A 14,112-nucleotide genomic window follows, 5' to 3' on the forward strand; every position below is an offset into this window, starting at 1 on the left:
CAGTAATGATGAACCATTACAGAGCTTGGCTTCCCTCTGGCGGTCGGAGACAGGGACTACAATGATTAGGAGAACAATACGCTGCATGCACTCGAGGCTGTTTTCAAGATGACAACAAAATGCATTAAAAAATGTCTACTCTCGCAGCGACATTTACCTCGAACAAATATGCATCACTGACTTCGATAGAGAGTCTACATTTGCCTCAAGCGCTTAATTTTGCAATATTCCTCATGACCTAAATACACATAGCTTACAAATTATATCGCACATCGTTTTGTTTATTGTTTTGTCATGACAGCTACATGATAACAAAACGTTATTTTTTCCTGAGTGACGTCATAGGCGCGTCAGAGCCGGTGGTTAAAGGCACACGCACACAGCGGCGTCAAGTCCGCAGAAGATACCAGATGTATTACTATTTGACTATTCAAATTAAAGCAACAAAAGACTCCTAGTACGAAAAGTGGCGGGGTTATTGCACAAAACGAACACTGGTTTGCACATTAACAAAATTATATCGCAGCTATTGAAAAAAAACAGAACCAAACAATCATGTAAGAATAAACTGGTGACCGATCATTCATTCATGCGTGCGTCGCTAGTTTTACTTTGAAAACCATGACCGGAAGTCCTCTTATTTCCCCATCTTGATTGTGATGAGGCAACCCCGGAGCGCAAAGTCTGAGGATAATCGCAGGTGGTAAGGGTTTCAATCTGCCGACTAGAAGAGACAGACGCGGGTGTCGCTTTGTATCCGACCAAGCACTGATCTGACTCAGGTTCATAAACCATCTCTCCTGGATCGAGCTGCTTGTTGTGTTTTTTTTTTTTTTTCATCCCCCCCTCCATGATCCACAATGCGGTCCTCAGCTTGGTTCGTCGCCAGTTGCGCTCTCATCCTCTGCACGCTCCGGCTGATGGACGGGGCCAAAGGACAGCGGCAGTGTAGTGAGGTGAGAGATGCCACAGTCGATCAATGAGGCTTCATCCTATTTCACTGCTGGGGCTTTCTGGGAAGGGCAATTAGAAAATGCACTGATCGGGCTGTCGCGGTTGCTGACAGGGAGATGGTAATTCAGTAATCAAGTACGATTAAAAATTGATGACACATTTCCGGTCTGATTTATGGTGCGATTCCCTTATCATGTAGCAGGTGGGAAGACCAAGTAAATAAATGGAATTACATAATAAAATAATAAATCAGAAGCAGCCTAACCATTACTCTCTTTGTACAGTGTTCAAGTTTGAGCAGCGCGGAGCAGCATGCAGCTCTGATGAGGCCTGGTGTATGTTGAACTTCACCACTCAGTGCTGTTCAGGCTGTTATCAGTTTCCTGCATGGACTGGCCTTTCCTTTCCTCTGGTCTGGCTCAGCTCAACACCTCCTCAGCCCTGACTGGCAGTCCAAGTCACACACACAACACACAGTCCCAAGATAGAAGAGCAACATTCCTCAAAGTTATTGTCTCAATCTCTGTGTTCACAGTGGCAGAGAGATGGCTGCTGCTGCCCCGTTAAAGCCAATAATGGTGTGAAACGACTGCGCTGCTGTGCTTTAGCCGTTGTCTGGGATGACAGCATATGACAACAGAGCCACTATCTTAGTTTCAATCTCATGAAATGCATTCATGAGTGGATGTGCTCAATTGTGGTGTGAGAGGAGAACTGAGAGTCTGCCATCTGTCAGTGGGTGACCACAGCTCTTCTAGGAGTCAGAAGACATAATGAGTGCAGCAGAGTTCAGAATTCATCCTATTCCTGGTAGATTTATTGTGTTTTGAGTCTCTGCTGCTGATGTTAAAACATTCAGTTTGGACAACAATTATGCACCAGTCGCCGCTTTTTTCTCATCGTTTCTCATCAGTGTGACCGAGCTTTACTGCGAGACCCTTAGATAGCAGAGAAAATCGCTCCACATGCTGCAGCCTGCATGTGCTGTGGTGTCAAAATCTGGTTTGGCTCAAGGAGCGACATTATGTAAACTGTCAGAAATTAGGCCACCCTTCTTCTGTAGACAGAGAGATGGTGAGAAGCTTTGTGGGGGCGAGAACACCACGCTAACGGTTTTCACTCCAGACCACAGATTAAAACCATAACATGAACATTAGTGTCCATCAAAATGTGAAAAGCATGCTGTTTAACCAGCAGCCCCCTGCCGCCATTGTCCCTGTTCCCATCGCCGTGGAGATGGTATGTTATGTATCCAGGGCAGAAGAGTGGCTGTAGTAGTGTGCTTGAGAGATAACAGCATAACAGGTGGTCATGTTTTGTAAGCCTGAGCAGCTGGATAGGGAAGTTAATTTCAGAGGTGGGTGCTAATGCAGTAGCCTGCTCTGATTTGCAAAACATTCGCACCCAGAATGAGATGACTCAGGGCTTCGATTTGGGTGGAGGCCGCTTGCGGTGTGAGGTTTACTGACCTGTCTTTGGACTACATTTGCTCATTGTTTGTGTCTGTAGTGGTGACTGATTTCTTATGCAGATGTATTGTGTGTGTGTGTGTGATTGGCAGCTGGACTATTACTATGAGTACACAGAATGTGATGGCACAGGATCTCGGTGGAGAGTGGCCATCCCGCAGAGCCCTGGATCCTGCACTGGACTACCAGAGCCAGTCCGCGGCAAAGAGTGCAGTAAGTATGTGTGTGAAAGAGAGCTGATGTGTGTATCTCACCTTCTTATCGGTGGCCTGGAAATTCCACCACTACAGCCTGACTGACCCTGTTTGGATACCCTCCAACCAACCGCAGAGCAACACCACAGGCCAATAATCTCAGAGCAAAACAGTGCCACATATCTGCTGGTTTAATGCACAAACCCCATCTTTTATAAGCCATGTTGTATGAGTCTCATATGAGGTGCAGTAACCTCATCTGTCACCATGAGGAAATCTGACCAAACAGAGTTTCTTAGTTTTAAACAATTAGAATAAAAACACAGTGCGCTTGCAGAATTGGTGCTTTTGAATGGAAACAGTTTTCCAGAGGCCCATGGTGGAGCACTCGCAACTCCCCAGTTGTGTTTGCCAATGTTTTGCCATGGAAACAGACCTGCTAAGTAAGAGGTGAGTCACAGGCAGCGTTAAATTCCTCTTTTTGTTGCGAGTGACCTTATCACTGCCTGATCACGATGGAGTCAGAAAGACAGACTTTAATTGTGTAAAAGCACACCGATGTTCAACAAGGTGGTCACACGAGTTTGTTCTTTGTTAGAGATCCCTGGAACAGGTTTGCCCTGCGCTGTTACAACGCTGCTTCACTAATGGCTGAACTGACGTTATCACTGGTGAAATCTGTGTGTAAGATAATTGAAAGGTCACTTACACATAGGGTGCATAATAATGGCCACTGATGTTGTCTAAGGTGGATATTTTACATGTATAAACTGCATAAAATGCAGTCTATTCTCATTTTGAGAGAACCTCATTATGAGGTGAAATAGCTTATCTTGAGGTATGTTAATATACCTTCACAAAAAAGTTCCTTGCGCATTGCTTGTAGCAGTTTGCATCTTCTTGATACATTTGTAAAGTTTAAACTCTTAACGCCTTTTTCTGTTTCCCTCTTTCTGTTCAACCTCTTAGAAATTGAACAAAGGATATCATGACGCTGTCCATTGCACCGTAATGCAATGCATGACGTCCAGTTAATCGAGTTATCTCTCGCCGTCTAATTATGTCACCATGAAAGTGAGCAGCACAGCAAACTGTTTTTAAATCAGATCACACGTACAAGCACTTTCTGCAAGCTACTTACCCTCAGATGAAGGACGGGTGCTACGCAGATTGCATACCAACACACTTTTTTTTTTTTTTGCATTGCTTCCTTTGAAGCATGAAGAGACATCACAATAAGCATTTGAACAGATCAGGTATGAGGAAAGGCTGACGCTGTCAAAACACTGGCAGGTGCAGAAGACATGATGGCTCAGTGGAAAAAAAGTGCAGAGACAGACAGACAGAGTGTGTAACAGGATGCAAGGATTAAGATTCTTCATCACTGGGGCTACGCTAGACTAAATGCAGCTGCAGTTTGCATGACCTGTCATCTTCTGTCATCTTAAGTCTGTGTGATTTTATATTGTGTGTTCGCAAAGGAGAATGCAAAGAAGATTAGGAAATAACTTATTCAGTATTCTTCTTCTTCCTATCCCTCTGTACCTCCTCTCGGTGTCCTCCAGCCTTCTCATGCGAGGCTGGGGAGTTCCTCGAGATGTCGGCTCAGGAGTGCACCCGGTGTGCGGCAGGAAGCTACTCCCTCGGCAGCGGTATCCGCTTCGACCAATGGGATTCCATGCCTGCTGGATTCAGTAGCCTGGCAACCTCGCTGGAAAACAGTCCCCACGGAGATGACAGGCTGACCTGCAACAGGTGCGTGAGTGGGTCGCAAGACAAGCTGAAAGCCAGATTGTAAGTGTAAAATTAATTTTCTGTCCTTTTCCTTGCAGTTCAACCTGGGTCCCTCAAGGAAACTATCTTGAGTCCAACAGGGATGAATGCACGGTGTCCCTCATCTATGCTGTCCATCTGAAGAAACAGGGCTCTGTCAGCTTTGAGTACCAGTATCCAGACAACAACCTGCTGTTTGAGTTCTTTGTGAGTTTCAAACATGAATTTTTATCTTTGCACTTCTGGGAAAATTATATCCCTCGATGTGTTTGGCTATTGATCCCTCTGTTAAAGTGGAAGCTGAGTGTGAGTGTGTAGTGTTTTTTTTTGCACACACCACCAGTAATATGTTTGTTGGACACCTGTGAGAGTACCTCAGTACATCTTGTTCTGAAATCTCACTCATCATAAATGTCCTAAAAATGTAATGGTATAATGCTAATGCTAATGCTAATGGAAAAAACTATCTAATTGGAAATCAGATTATGACGCATAATGTATACTACATACCCACAACTGATGCTGTATATCTATCAGGAGCCCTGAAAAACACTTTCTGGGCGGTGATTCCTCAGTGTAACAATAGCTCTTCTATTGTCTGTTGTGAGCTGACATTTAACTGTCTCACATGACGACTGTTGGTTGTGTGAAAGTGCTCCAGGAAAGACTTTGTTTTTCAGAATATGTTAATATACCCTCTTCACAGCAGGGTGACCATAGCGGGGAAACCCAATAACATTATTGATGGCTGCATTACATTTAGAAAAACCAGTCCCAGGGCTCCTCCAGCATATTATGTATGCTGGCTCAGTGTCAGTGACTTACTGCTGGGGTACTTCTATAGAACACGGCGACATGGACAGGAAACATCACTAATCATTTGTGTGTGTTTTAGATCCAGAATGACCAATGTCAGGAGATGGATCAATCTGCTGATACGAAGTGGCTCAAGCCTTCCAATCACGGAGAATGGGCCACCCATACGGTGAGTGTTTCATGCAGGAAAGATAAACAAAAACCACAGAGATCTTTAAGATCTTTGGTAACTGCTGTCGGTCTTCTATATAAATGTGTTTACTGATAACATAAGAAATCATGTGTGTTCTAGGTGAACCTGAAATCTGGCACCAACATCCTGTACTGGAGGACGGGCGGAGTCCTGATGGGGACCAAAGTGGTGAAGCCTGTTCTGCTGAAAAATGTTCAAATAGAAGGTCAGTAACAAATATCTTTTTTTCCCATTCTCTCTTTAATCAATAACAAATCAAATATACTAATTAAATCCTTTTAATTCTCTGTCGTTTCCTTCTACCAGGAGTCGCCTACACATCACAGTGTTTCCCATGTAAGCCGGGGACATTCAGCCATGTCCCAGGCTCCTCCACGTGTGACCCCTGTCCACGGGACACCTACTCTGGCCACGGTGCCAGCTCCTGCACCCCCTGTAACATTACCACCCAGTATGCAGGTGAGAACACACACACACACACACACACACACACACACACACACACACACACACACACACACACACACACACACACACACACACAGAAAAAGACGTATTCAGCGTTTCAGATCTACTCTATGATGAATCCTTGGAACAACATAATGACGCTGCAGTGCAGTGCTCAGTGTAGCTTAATTGTTATCAGTGCTGCTCACAGAAGCCCATAACACAGCCAAAGGATAGAAAGAGAGCTTGTTCTATTTTCAGCCGCACTAGTCAAACTTTTGAAGAAGAAACATGCTTGTTAGTTCAGTGCGGAGGGCTTGTGTGATCGCAAGGGAGAAGCAGATTTTGGCAGATGATGTAGCGGATATACTCTTGTATTTTTCACAATGCTCTTGTGTTACTTATGTTTTACAAATTTGTTTTCTAATATGCTGTTTCTGAGGATAAAATAATATGCTCCCTGATCTATTTTAGTACATTTCTCAACAGGCATTTACTTACACATTTCCAAAATGTAAAGCAGTTAAAGCTGTGCTGAATGTCCTTTTTTTGCCTTGATACACAGTACGCTCCTATCAGCGGGTTAAAATTTCTATCATGTGATGTAAAATCACCAATAAGTGACTGAAAAGGCTTGAGTATTTAGGATTTTACCATGTTTAATTTAGTCCACCTCTTTATGAATATTGTAAGACCCCATCGCTTCACTGCTGTATTTTCAGTGTCTCCTGCCAAAATGGTCTGAGGAGCCCATTATTCTTTCTATTCTTCTATTATTTCTCATCTACATTCACATCTTGCATCACATATCTTACGGTTTGCTTTACTGTACTCTGTTTCAACTGAATGGTTAAATTTTTCATTTGGATTCTTGAGTTGAAATGACTTAATGTGATGTCTTTTATGTGTTACTCTTTGCAAAAGGTTATTATTCATTAAAGTACTACAGTATTTGTAGGATTCTGGGTAAATCATCAGATTTACTTTTCAGTTGCTCTTTTTAATTGGGTTTTTGCAGGCGAATGTAATTTCACTTTGCCTTATTTTAACTTTTCGTTTCCAAGCTGAGGGATCCTCCGTGTGCAAGGACAGACCTCCATGTTCCAGGAAGGACTATTTCCAGATCCACACAGCGTGCGACCACGAGGGCAAGGTGAAAGAAAAGAGGCCACCTCTGGATTAAAACAGCCCGCAGTGACCTGTTCTGTAATCACAGGTTTTGTTCTATTCCGTCACCTTTCACCTCTGTAATTTCAGACGCAGGTCATGTATAAGTGGATTGAACCTAAGATCTGCCTGGAGGGTGTGACTGGAGCTGAGCCGCTGCCTCCAAGTGGAGAGCGAGAGCCCTGCCCCCCCTGCAACCCTGGTTTCTATAACAATGACACGGCCACCTGCTCCCCATGCCCACCTGGGACCTATTCTGATGGGATGAAACGTACTGAGAACTCTGCTGATTTGTATTGTGTTCCTCACTGCCATCTTCCTTCAGTTACTTCTGGTTTTGCTCAGTGTGGTTTCCTGATTTTTCTGTGTTTTTCATTGTGTTCCTCCCGCAGCATGTAGGCAGTGTCCAGCAGGCACTGAGCCCACCTTGGGTTATGAGTATAAATGGTGGAACGTTCTTCCTGCAAACATGAAGACCTCCTGTTTCAATGTGGGCAACACCAAATGCGACAGTATGAATGGTGGGTGCTTTTTGTATCTCTTTATGACCAGTAGTGCTGGTTCTTCTCTCCCTGTATGCTTCTCTGAAAGGGATTTTTCAGCATTGTCAGATATACACTTATTGACTTTCTTACTGAAAGTAACATGAGAGATTGATACCACTCAAGAGAGAAGACAAGAGATTGTTAGTTTAGCTTAGCACAAAGACTGGACAGAAGAGGAAACACCCAGCCTGGCTCTGACCAAAGGTAACAAACTGAGTAAACCAAAACCTCTTGAGATCGCAGTAATTAGTAAATAATTATGTTCATTTTGTCTTTTTCATGTGATTTCTTTGCTGTAACCTTTGTTGAGCTGCATTTCTTGTGTGAAAGGTGCTGTACAAATAAAATTCATCATTATTATTATATTGTCACTTAGGCTGGGAGGTGGCAGGTGATCATATCCAGAGTGGATCAGGAAGCTCAGATAATGATTACCTTATCCTCAACATCCATGTTCCTGGCTTCAAGTAAGTACTGTCATGCTGTGTTTTCAGTCTCCATCACTCTCCTCACTGAGCAGTCTGTTTCTTTTTGTTGTGACTAATTCGTCTCTGCCATCAGGCTCCCAACGTCGAGCCATTCTGGGACAGAGTTTGGTCGCATCACGTTTGAATTTGAAACTTTGTGCACAGCTGACTGCGAGCTCTACTTCATGATGGTGAGAATAACTCCTCACAAGTGTTACAGTGTGCTATATATAAAACATTATTACACAGGCAAGGTGAATGAAGTGAATGCTCTTTTTAGGATGTAAACAGGAAGAGTACGACAGTGGTGGAGTTATGGGAGAAAACACAAACAAGACAGACCTACACACATGTCATGACGAAGAATGCCTCGGTTTCCTACACATGGGCTTTCCAGAGGACGAACCAACCTTCAGACGTAAGTATGAGTATGTTACTTTAACATACAGCATGCCGGATCATAGATAAAGACATTGAAAATCTGGTAATATTCTCATCATTACCAAATTCATCAATTGCAGTAGGAAACCATGATCAGCAGAAGGAGGACGAGCTTATATCCCCATAGTTTTAAACCACTTTAATGTTGTTCCATGTGCACATGGAACCTCTGTCCTGAGCTGTGCAGGTCAGGCCACTTACCCAGGATTAGTCCTTCAAAAGACCAGGAAGCCTGATCTGCAGTCTTCTGGTTGAACCTTCATATTCATTGTCTTTTGTCCAGGAACAAGAAGGCTCTGAAAAACTTTGCGACGGGTTTTCAGAGCACCTCAATCAGCAAGTTCAAACAACAGCTGGGACAGCCTTTAGTGATGTAAATGCACTCCACACTTGGTACACCTAACACTCCCTTCTGTCAGGTGTTTCTGAGGTGGGGTTATTGTTTAAACCATAAATCAAACAGACTATTCATCACTGTGCTCACTTAGTGCCTTAGACCATACATGAAGATTGGAGAAAAGGTCCAGTCGCTTTTGTTAAATCGTCTGTTTTGCAGGAATTTGGGCATCTTGTTTAAACCAGCAATACTGTATGTTGTGATCCACTCGTGAAGGGGTTTGTGGGAAAAAGTGGTTTGTTTTTATACCTGCCAGCAACTCACACTGAGTCAACACTGCAGTTCATTCTGTACTCTTTGTGTCTCTTGGGTCCTCTCTCAGGTGCGTTGGAGAGTCAATGACGTGGCGCGAATCTACTCCATTTTAGTGAGTAATGCTGTTGATGGGGTGTCCTCTGGGTGCCAGGCTTGTGCCCTCAGCACACAACCCTCCAGCTCTACTTGTGTGCCGTGCCCACCTGGACATTATATAGACACACCCACCAGCCAGTGCACAGAGTGTCCACATAACACGTACCTCGTCTCTCACGCCACGCCGGGCCCAGACGCCTGCAAACCCTGTGGGCCAGCCAGCAAGAGTGACAAGGTCTGTTTGTTTGGGAAAGGAAAGAAGTTCTACAAATCATTTGTTTTTGGCTGTTATCTATGACCACAACAATATAATTGTTTTTTTTCTTTTTTAACAGGACCACAGTTTATGTTACAGTGACTGTCACTTCACCCACACAGAGGGAAACACCACTCTGACTTTTGACTTCAGCCTCCTTGGGTCTGTGGGGTCGCTGATGAATGGTCCAAGCTTTACCTCCAAAGGAACCAAGTACTTCCACCAGTTCAATATCAGCCTGTGTGGAGGACAGGTGTGATGAGATGAGAACACACACACACACTTGCAGAAAACATGGCCCTTTTTTGAAGTTTGTGCACACAAATGCAATGCCCAGTCTATTAGCTCTTTCTTTCTTTATTTAAGGGTCAGTTGGCAGTATGCACAGACAACGTAACAGACCTATCCATCACTGACTCCCAGAGAGAGAAAGGCGAAGGAGCCAATGCTGTCAAGACCTTCATCTGTCAGTCAACAATAATCCCAGCAAATGGACGAGGCTTCCACACAGCACTCTCCTCGCAGTCCATGAACCTGGCTGACATGTTCCTTGGTTAGTGAATGTAAGATGCAGACTGTGGTAGTGTGGAGAGCTGCATTTGGTATGTTTTGTACTGTTGCCATTGCTTTAAAAGATGAAAAGAAAAGACGCAAAGATGAGAAAAAGTCAGGTCCTGTTCGTCTTTTAATGTTACAGAAAAGAGGACATCAAAGTCATGTTGAATTAGTCTGTCTTTGGGTTTTATTAACAGGAGTGACAGTAGATAATACACTCGAAGGAATAAGGGCGAGACCGGAGCTGTACCCCCCGACCTCCAAGAAAGTCCCTGATGTCAACGTCTACTACAGGTTAGATAGACAATTATTTCAGATGTTCTTTGTCAATAAATAAATAAAATCAGAGCTCTAAGTTTCTGTCATTCTTTTTGTGTTTCTTTGGTAAGGTCCTTGGAGGCAACCTCGTCTTGCGAGTTGGGTCGGAGTGCAGTGGTGACACTTCGCTGTAACCCAGTAAAAAGCACTAAAGGAGATCTTTCAGTTCCCAGGTACTAAATCTCCATCAGTCTGCCTGTATAATATCACATGTAACCTTTTATCTTTTCTGTGCAGATGACACACAACTGTACATCTCTGCTGAACCATCTGCTTATTATTAACTTTCTTTTTGCAATAAATAAATGGATGAGCAATAAGTTATTAAAGTTAAATGAGGGAAAAACTGAAGTCCTACTAGTCTGCCCAAAAACAAAAAGAGACATACTGTTAAATAGCCTGGGGAGATTAACTCCCTGGATTAAATCTGAGGTTACAAACCTTGGTGTTGTCCTAGATTCAGGTCTATGCTTCAAATTCCACATCAGCAAGGTGATGAAAACAACAGTTTTTTCCACCTTAGAAACAGCTAAAGTACAAGCATTTATAAATCAAAAAGATGCTGAAAAAGTGCCTTGATTTCAAGCCGGCTCCATTACTGTGACACACTACTGGCCTCCTGAAAAAACACTGAGAGACTTTAGCTCCTTTAAAACTCTGTAGCTCAGCTATTAACCAGAACCAAGAGGAGAGAGCACATTAGACCAGCTTTGCTCTGCTCTGGTTTTCTGTAACATTCAGAATTGATTTTAAGGTCCTCCTCCTTGTATACAAAGCCCTTAATGGACGAGGACCAAGCTACATCGCTATCTCCCTCATTTATTATTTGCCTTCAGGAACACTGTGATCATCTGCTGCTGTTTTATTGGAGGTTTCCAGGAACAGACAAAAATTTGGGGATACGGCCTTTTTATTCTTTTTTTTACATTATTTTCTATCCCTGTTTTTTCGTTCATTCTAATTCTTTTTTATGTGAGGTACTTGGTGCATGTAATTTTGTTTGTTGTAAAGCACTTTGAGCTGCATTTCTTGTATGAAAGATACTGTACAAGTATTATTATTATTTGCTGTGATTTGGTGTACAAATGACAGCTTGTGCTTGGCTCTTCCAGTCAGTGCCCTGCAGGAACATGTGATGGCTGCACCTTTCATTTCTTATGGGAGAGCTCAGGAGCGTGTCCTACATGCACAGAGAGAGACTACCATCAGATAGAGGGAGCTTGCAAGGGAAGACACCAGGTGTGTGGATGTATTTTATAAGTGCTGGGACAGATTTGTTTTGGTTCTTGAGTGAAGCACATTGGAATTGAAATTAACTGCTGACTTTCAACTTTAATTTGAGGGTGTTTATGGGCGGACTGTGTAGAAATTATAGCCTCCAAGCGTAAAAAGGGTTGTGATTCACACATCCATTCAGCCAATATGGATGCAAACAGCCTTAAAACTCACAGTCAGCACTTTAACAGTCTTTGTTTCACTTGAAATGCAGTAGAGTGGAGTAAAGCCAAAACAATTAATAACACCCCACTGTCTTAGAGAATCTACCATATGTGTGGAGAATTTATAAATACAATTTTCGGTGCGCCTGCTGGCTCTGCCACATTCTTATTTAATGCTGTATATGTGCATGTTGATCCTCAGGACCTGCTGTATGTGTGGACTGAGCCCAAGCTGTGTATAGGAGGTGTCACCCTGCCGGAAAAGAAAACGTTGCCATGTGAGGGGATGGAGTTCTGGGTACGGCTCGGTGCTGGACTGGGAGCTTTCACTGCAGTGCTGCTCGTCTCCCTCACCTGCTACTTCTGGAAGAAGAACAAAAGGTACCGTTCTTTTTTCCCGTCCTCTATCTCCTTCCTTCTTTCTTTCTTTCCTTTGTTGTTCCTTTACCTACTCCTCTAATTGTCTAAGTCATAAAGCTTGTCTAAGTCTAAGTCTACTTCCTTCCCTACACTCTTGTCGTCCTCCTCATCATCCTTCCTTACTTTTGCCTTCCCATCTTTTCTTTCTTCCTCCCTACTTACTGTCACTTCCTGTTTTCTTCTTCCTAATTTCCTGTCTTTTGTATTTTACTTTCCCACCAGCTGGCTTTAATTCCTGCTTTATCTCTTCCTCTGCTCCGACCTCCTGTTGTTTGATCCCATCCCTGCTGCCATTCTTTCCTTGTCATGTCACCCTCTTTGTCAATATTCACATGGACAGCATTGTTCCTCTTCTGTTTTTTTTTCTGACAGTATTGATTCTGTCGCTTGTCTCTTTTCTAGGTTGGAGTATAAGTACTCCCGCTTGGTGATGTCTGCCAATAAGGAGTGTGAGATGCCAGGCGCTGACAGCTGTGCCGTGATGGAGGGGGAGAATGAGGGAGACATGGAGGATGAAGTCGTATACACAAAACCTTCTTTACTTGGCAAACTCAAAGCCATAGCATCCAAGGTGAGAGTCACAGCATGAATTTACTTTAACAGGAAGAAGATCTCACTGTGGTAAAAGCGTGTTGCAAGATAAATGTTTGTTTCTGATTTCAGGGAAATGGAGAGAACTATGAACACGTGCAGCTAAACTCCTCTCACTCAAAAGCGTTGGTATGGAGCTAGAGAGGTGGTGAAGTGAGTGGGAATGAGGGCCAGAGATCGACTCTCAAGAGACTCTCCACTGAACAACCCCTTTAACCAACCACCCCCTTTATGAGCTTTGGTACCTGGAATACCAACTGTGTGTACATACACACATATACACACACACACATCATGCACCTTGGGCCAGGTTCAGAGGAGTCACACGAACACTGTGGCCTTAACGCTTGGCACGACAGAGCCGACCAACTCGATGCATAGTACTGTGAAGCAGGTGTGTGCGATAGACACTTCCTGGTAATATTCTGATTCAAGCTGATGTCAGAAAGGCTGTTAGAAGAGCTCAGGGTAAGACAAGGACCTATCTGATTGATATTCTGTTTTCTTTATATTCATTTCAGCCTGTGTAGTGTCTGATATTTCTTGAGACAGCCATGGTGTAAATGCATCCATCAGGATTGAGTGTGCGTCCATCTGTCAAAGACGTTTACACAGACTGGTGTATTCTGGCCATACAAAGCCTCTATCGTCTCATCTGTTTGTTCTGTTGCTTCGTTGAAATTATTATAATGAGAGGTGTTCTGCTGACTCACTTGAAAAATGAAGATGTCATATAAAATGAGGTGAGGTTGTGGTGTTGCCTGTCCATGTATGTCAAATAAATTATGACGTATTTATGTACACGTGGAGATAGTTCGATTGATTCCCTTGTCTACCGATTCTTTTGTGAAATCTACTGACAGGCTTGGAGACAGAGAGATCTGGAATTTCCCCTTGCGGGACTAATAAAAAAGGAATATTGGAATATTGAATTAAATCTCACTGGCATTGTTGGTGAAAAATAACCTTCAAGAAATATATGATTTCATTATTAAATGAGTTCATGATATAACCAATTGATTTTCTCTCTAAAATCTGATTTGAAAGGATCAAAGACTGTCTTGTTTTGGGATTTTTTACAATGTCATAGCAATATATATTTAAGCCCCTGTGGGTCACATTGCTCACTGGCCTTCCGTGGACTCTCCAGTAGGGGGCAGTGGAAGACAGAAGTTGAAAGAAACTTCTTACATTGTTGATATTTTAATCAGTTTTTTAATTTACTTACAAGCAGAAATCAGGAATCCAAATTTTAACTAAACTGCAGATAGGCAGGAGTGGTGGAAAGTAACTAAATACATGTACTCAGGTGCTGTGCT

General features: G+C 43.1%; 1 protein-coding gene across 1 annotated transcript; it reads left to right on the forward strand.

Annotated features, from left to right (window-relative positions):
• The first annotated feature begins 652 nt into the window (after positions 1-652).
• elapor2a (endosome-lysosome associated apoptosis and autophagy regulator family member 2a) lies at positions 653-13,594 on the forward strand. The gene is made up of 22 exons (XM_070972226.1): positions 653-956; positions 2,516-2,636; positions 4,183-4,372; positions 4,450-4,597; positions 5,286-5,375; positions 5,499-5,604; positions 5,706-5,858; positions 6,911-6,999; positions 7,104-7,284; positions 7,406-7,534; positions 7,935-8,025; positions 8,120-8,216; positions 8,306-8,443; positions 9,186-9,449; positions 9,550-9,723; positions 9,837-10,023; positions 10,223-10,319; positions 10,415-10,516; positions 11,456-11,582; positions 11,985-12,163; positions 12,605-12,773; positions 12,866-13,594. Exons 1-22 carry the CDS (start codon positions 861-863, stop codon positions 12,932-12,934), a joined length of 2,997 nt encoding a protein of 998 aa, XP_070828327.1. The 5' UTR covers positions 653-860; the 3' UTR covers positions 12,935-13,594.
• The last annotated feature ends 518 nt before the right edge of the window (positions 13,595-14,112 follow it).

Source organism: Chaetodon trifascialis, chromosome 10 (genome assembly GCF_039877785.1).
Source record: "Chaetodon trifascialis isolate fChaTrf1 chromosome 10, fChaTrf1.hap1, whole genome shotgun sequence".
Lineage (NCBI taxonomy): Eukaryota > Metazoa > Chordata > Actinopteri > Chaetodontiformes > Chaetodontidae > Chaetodon > Chaetodon trifascialis.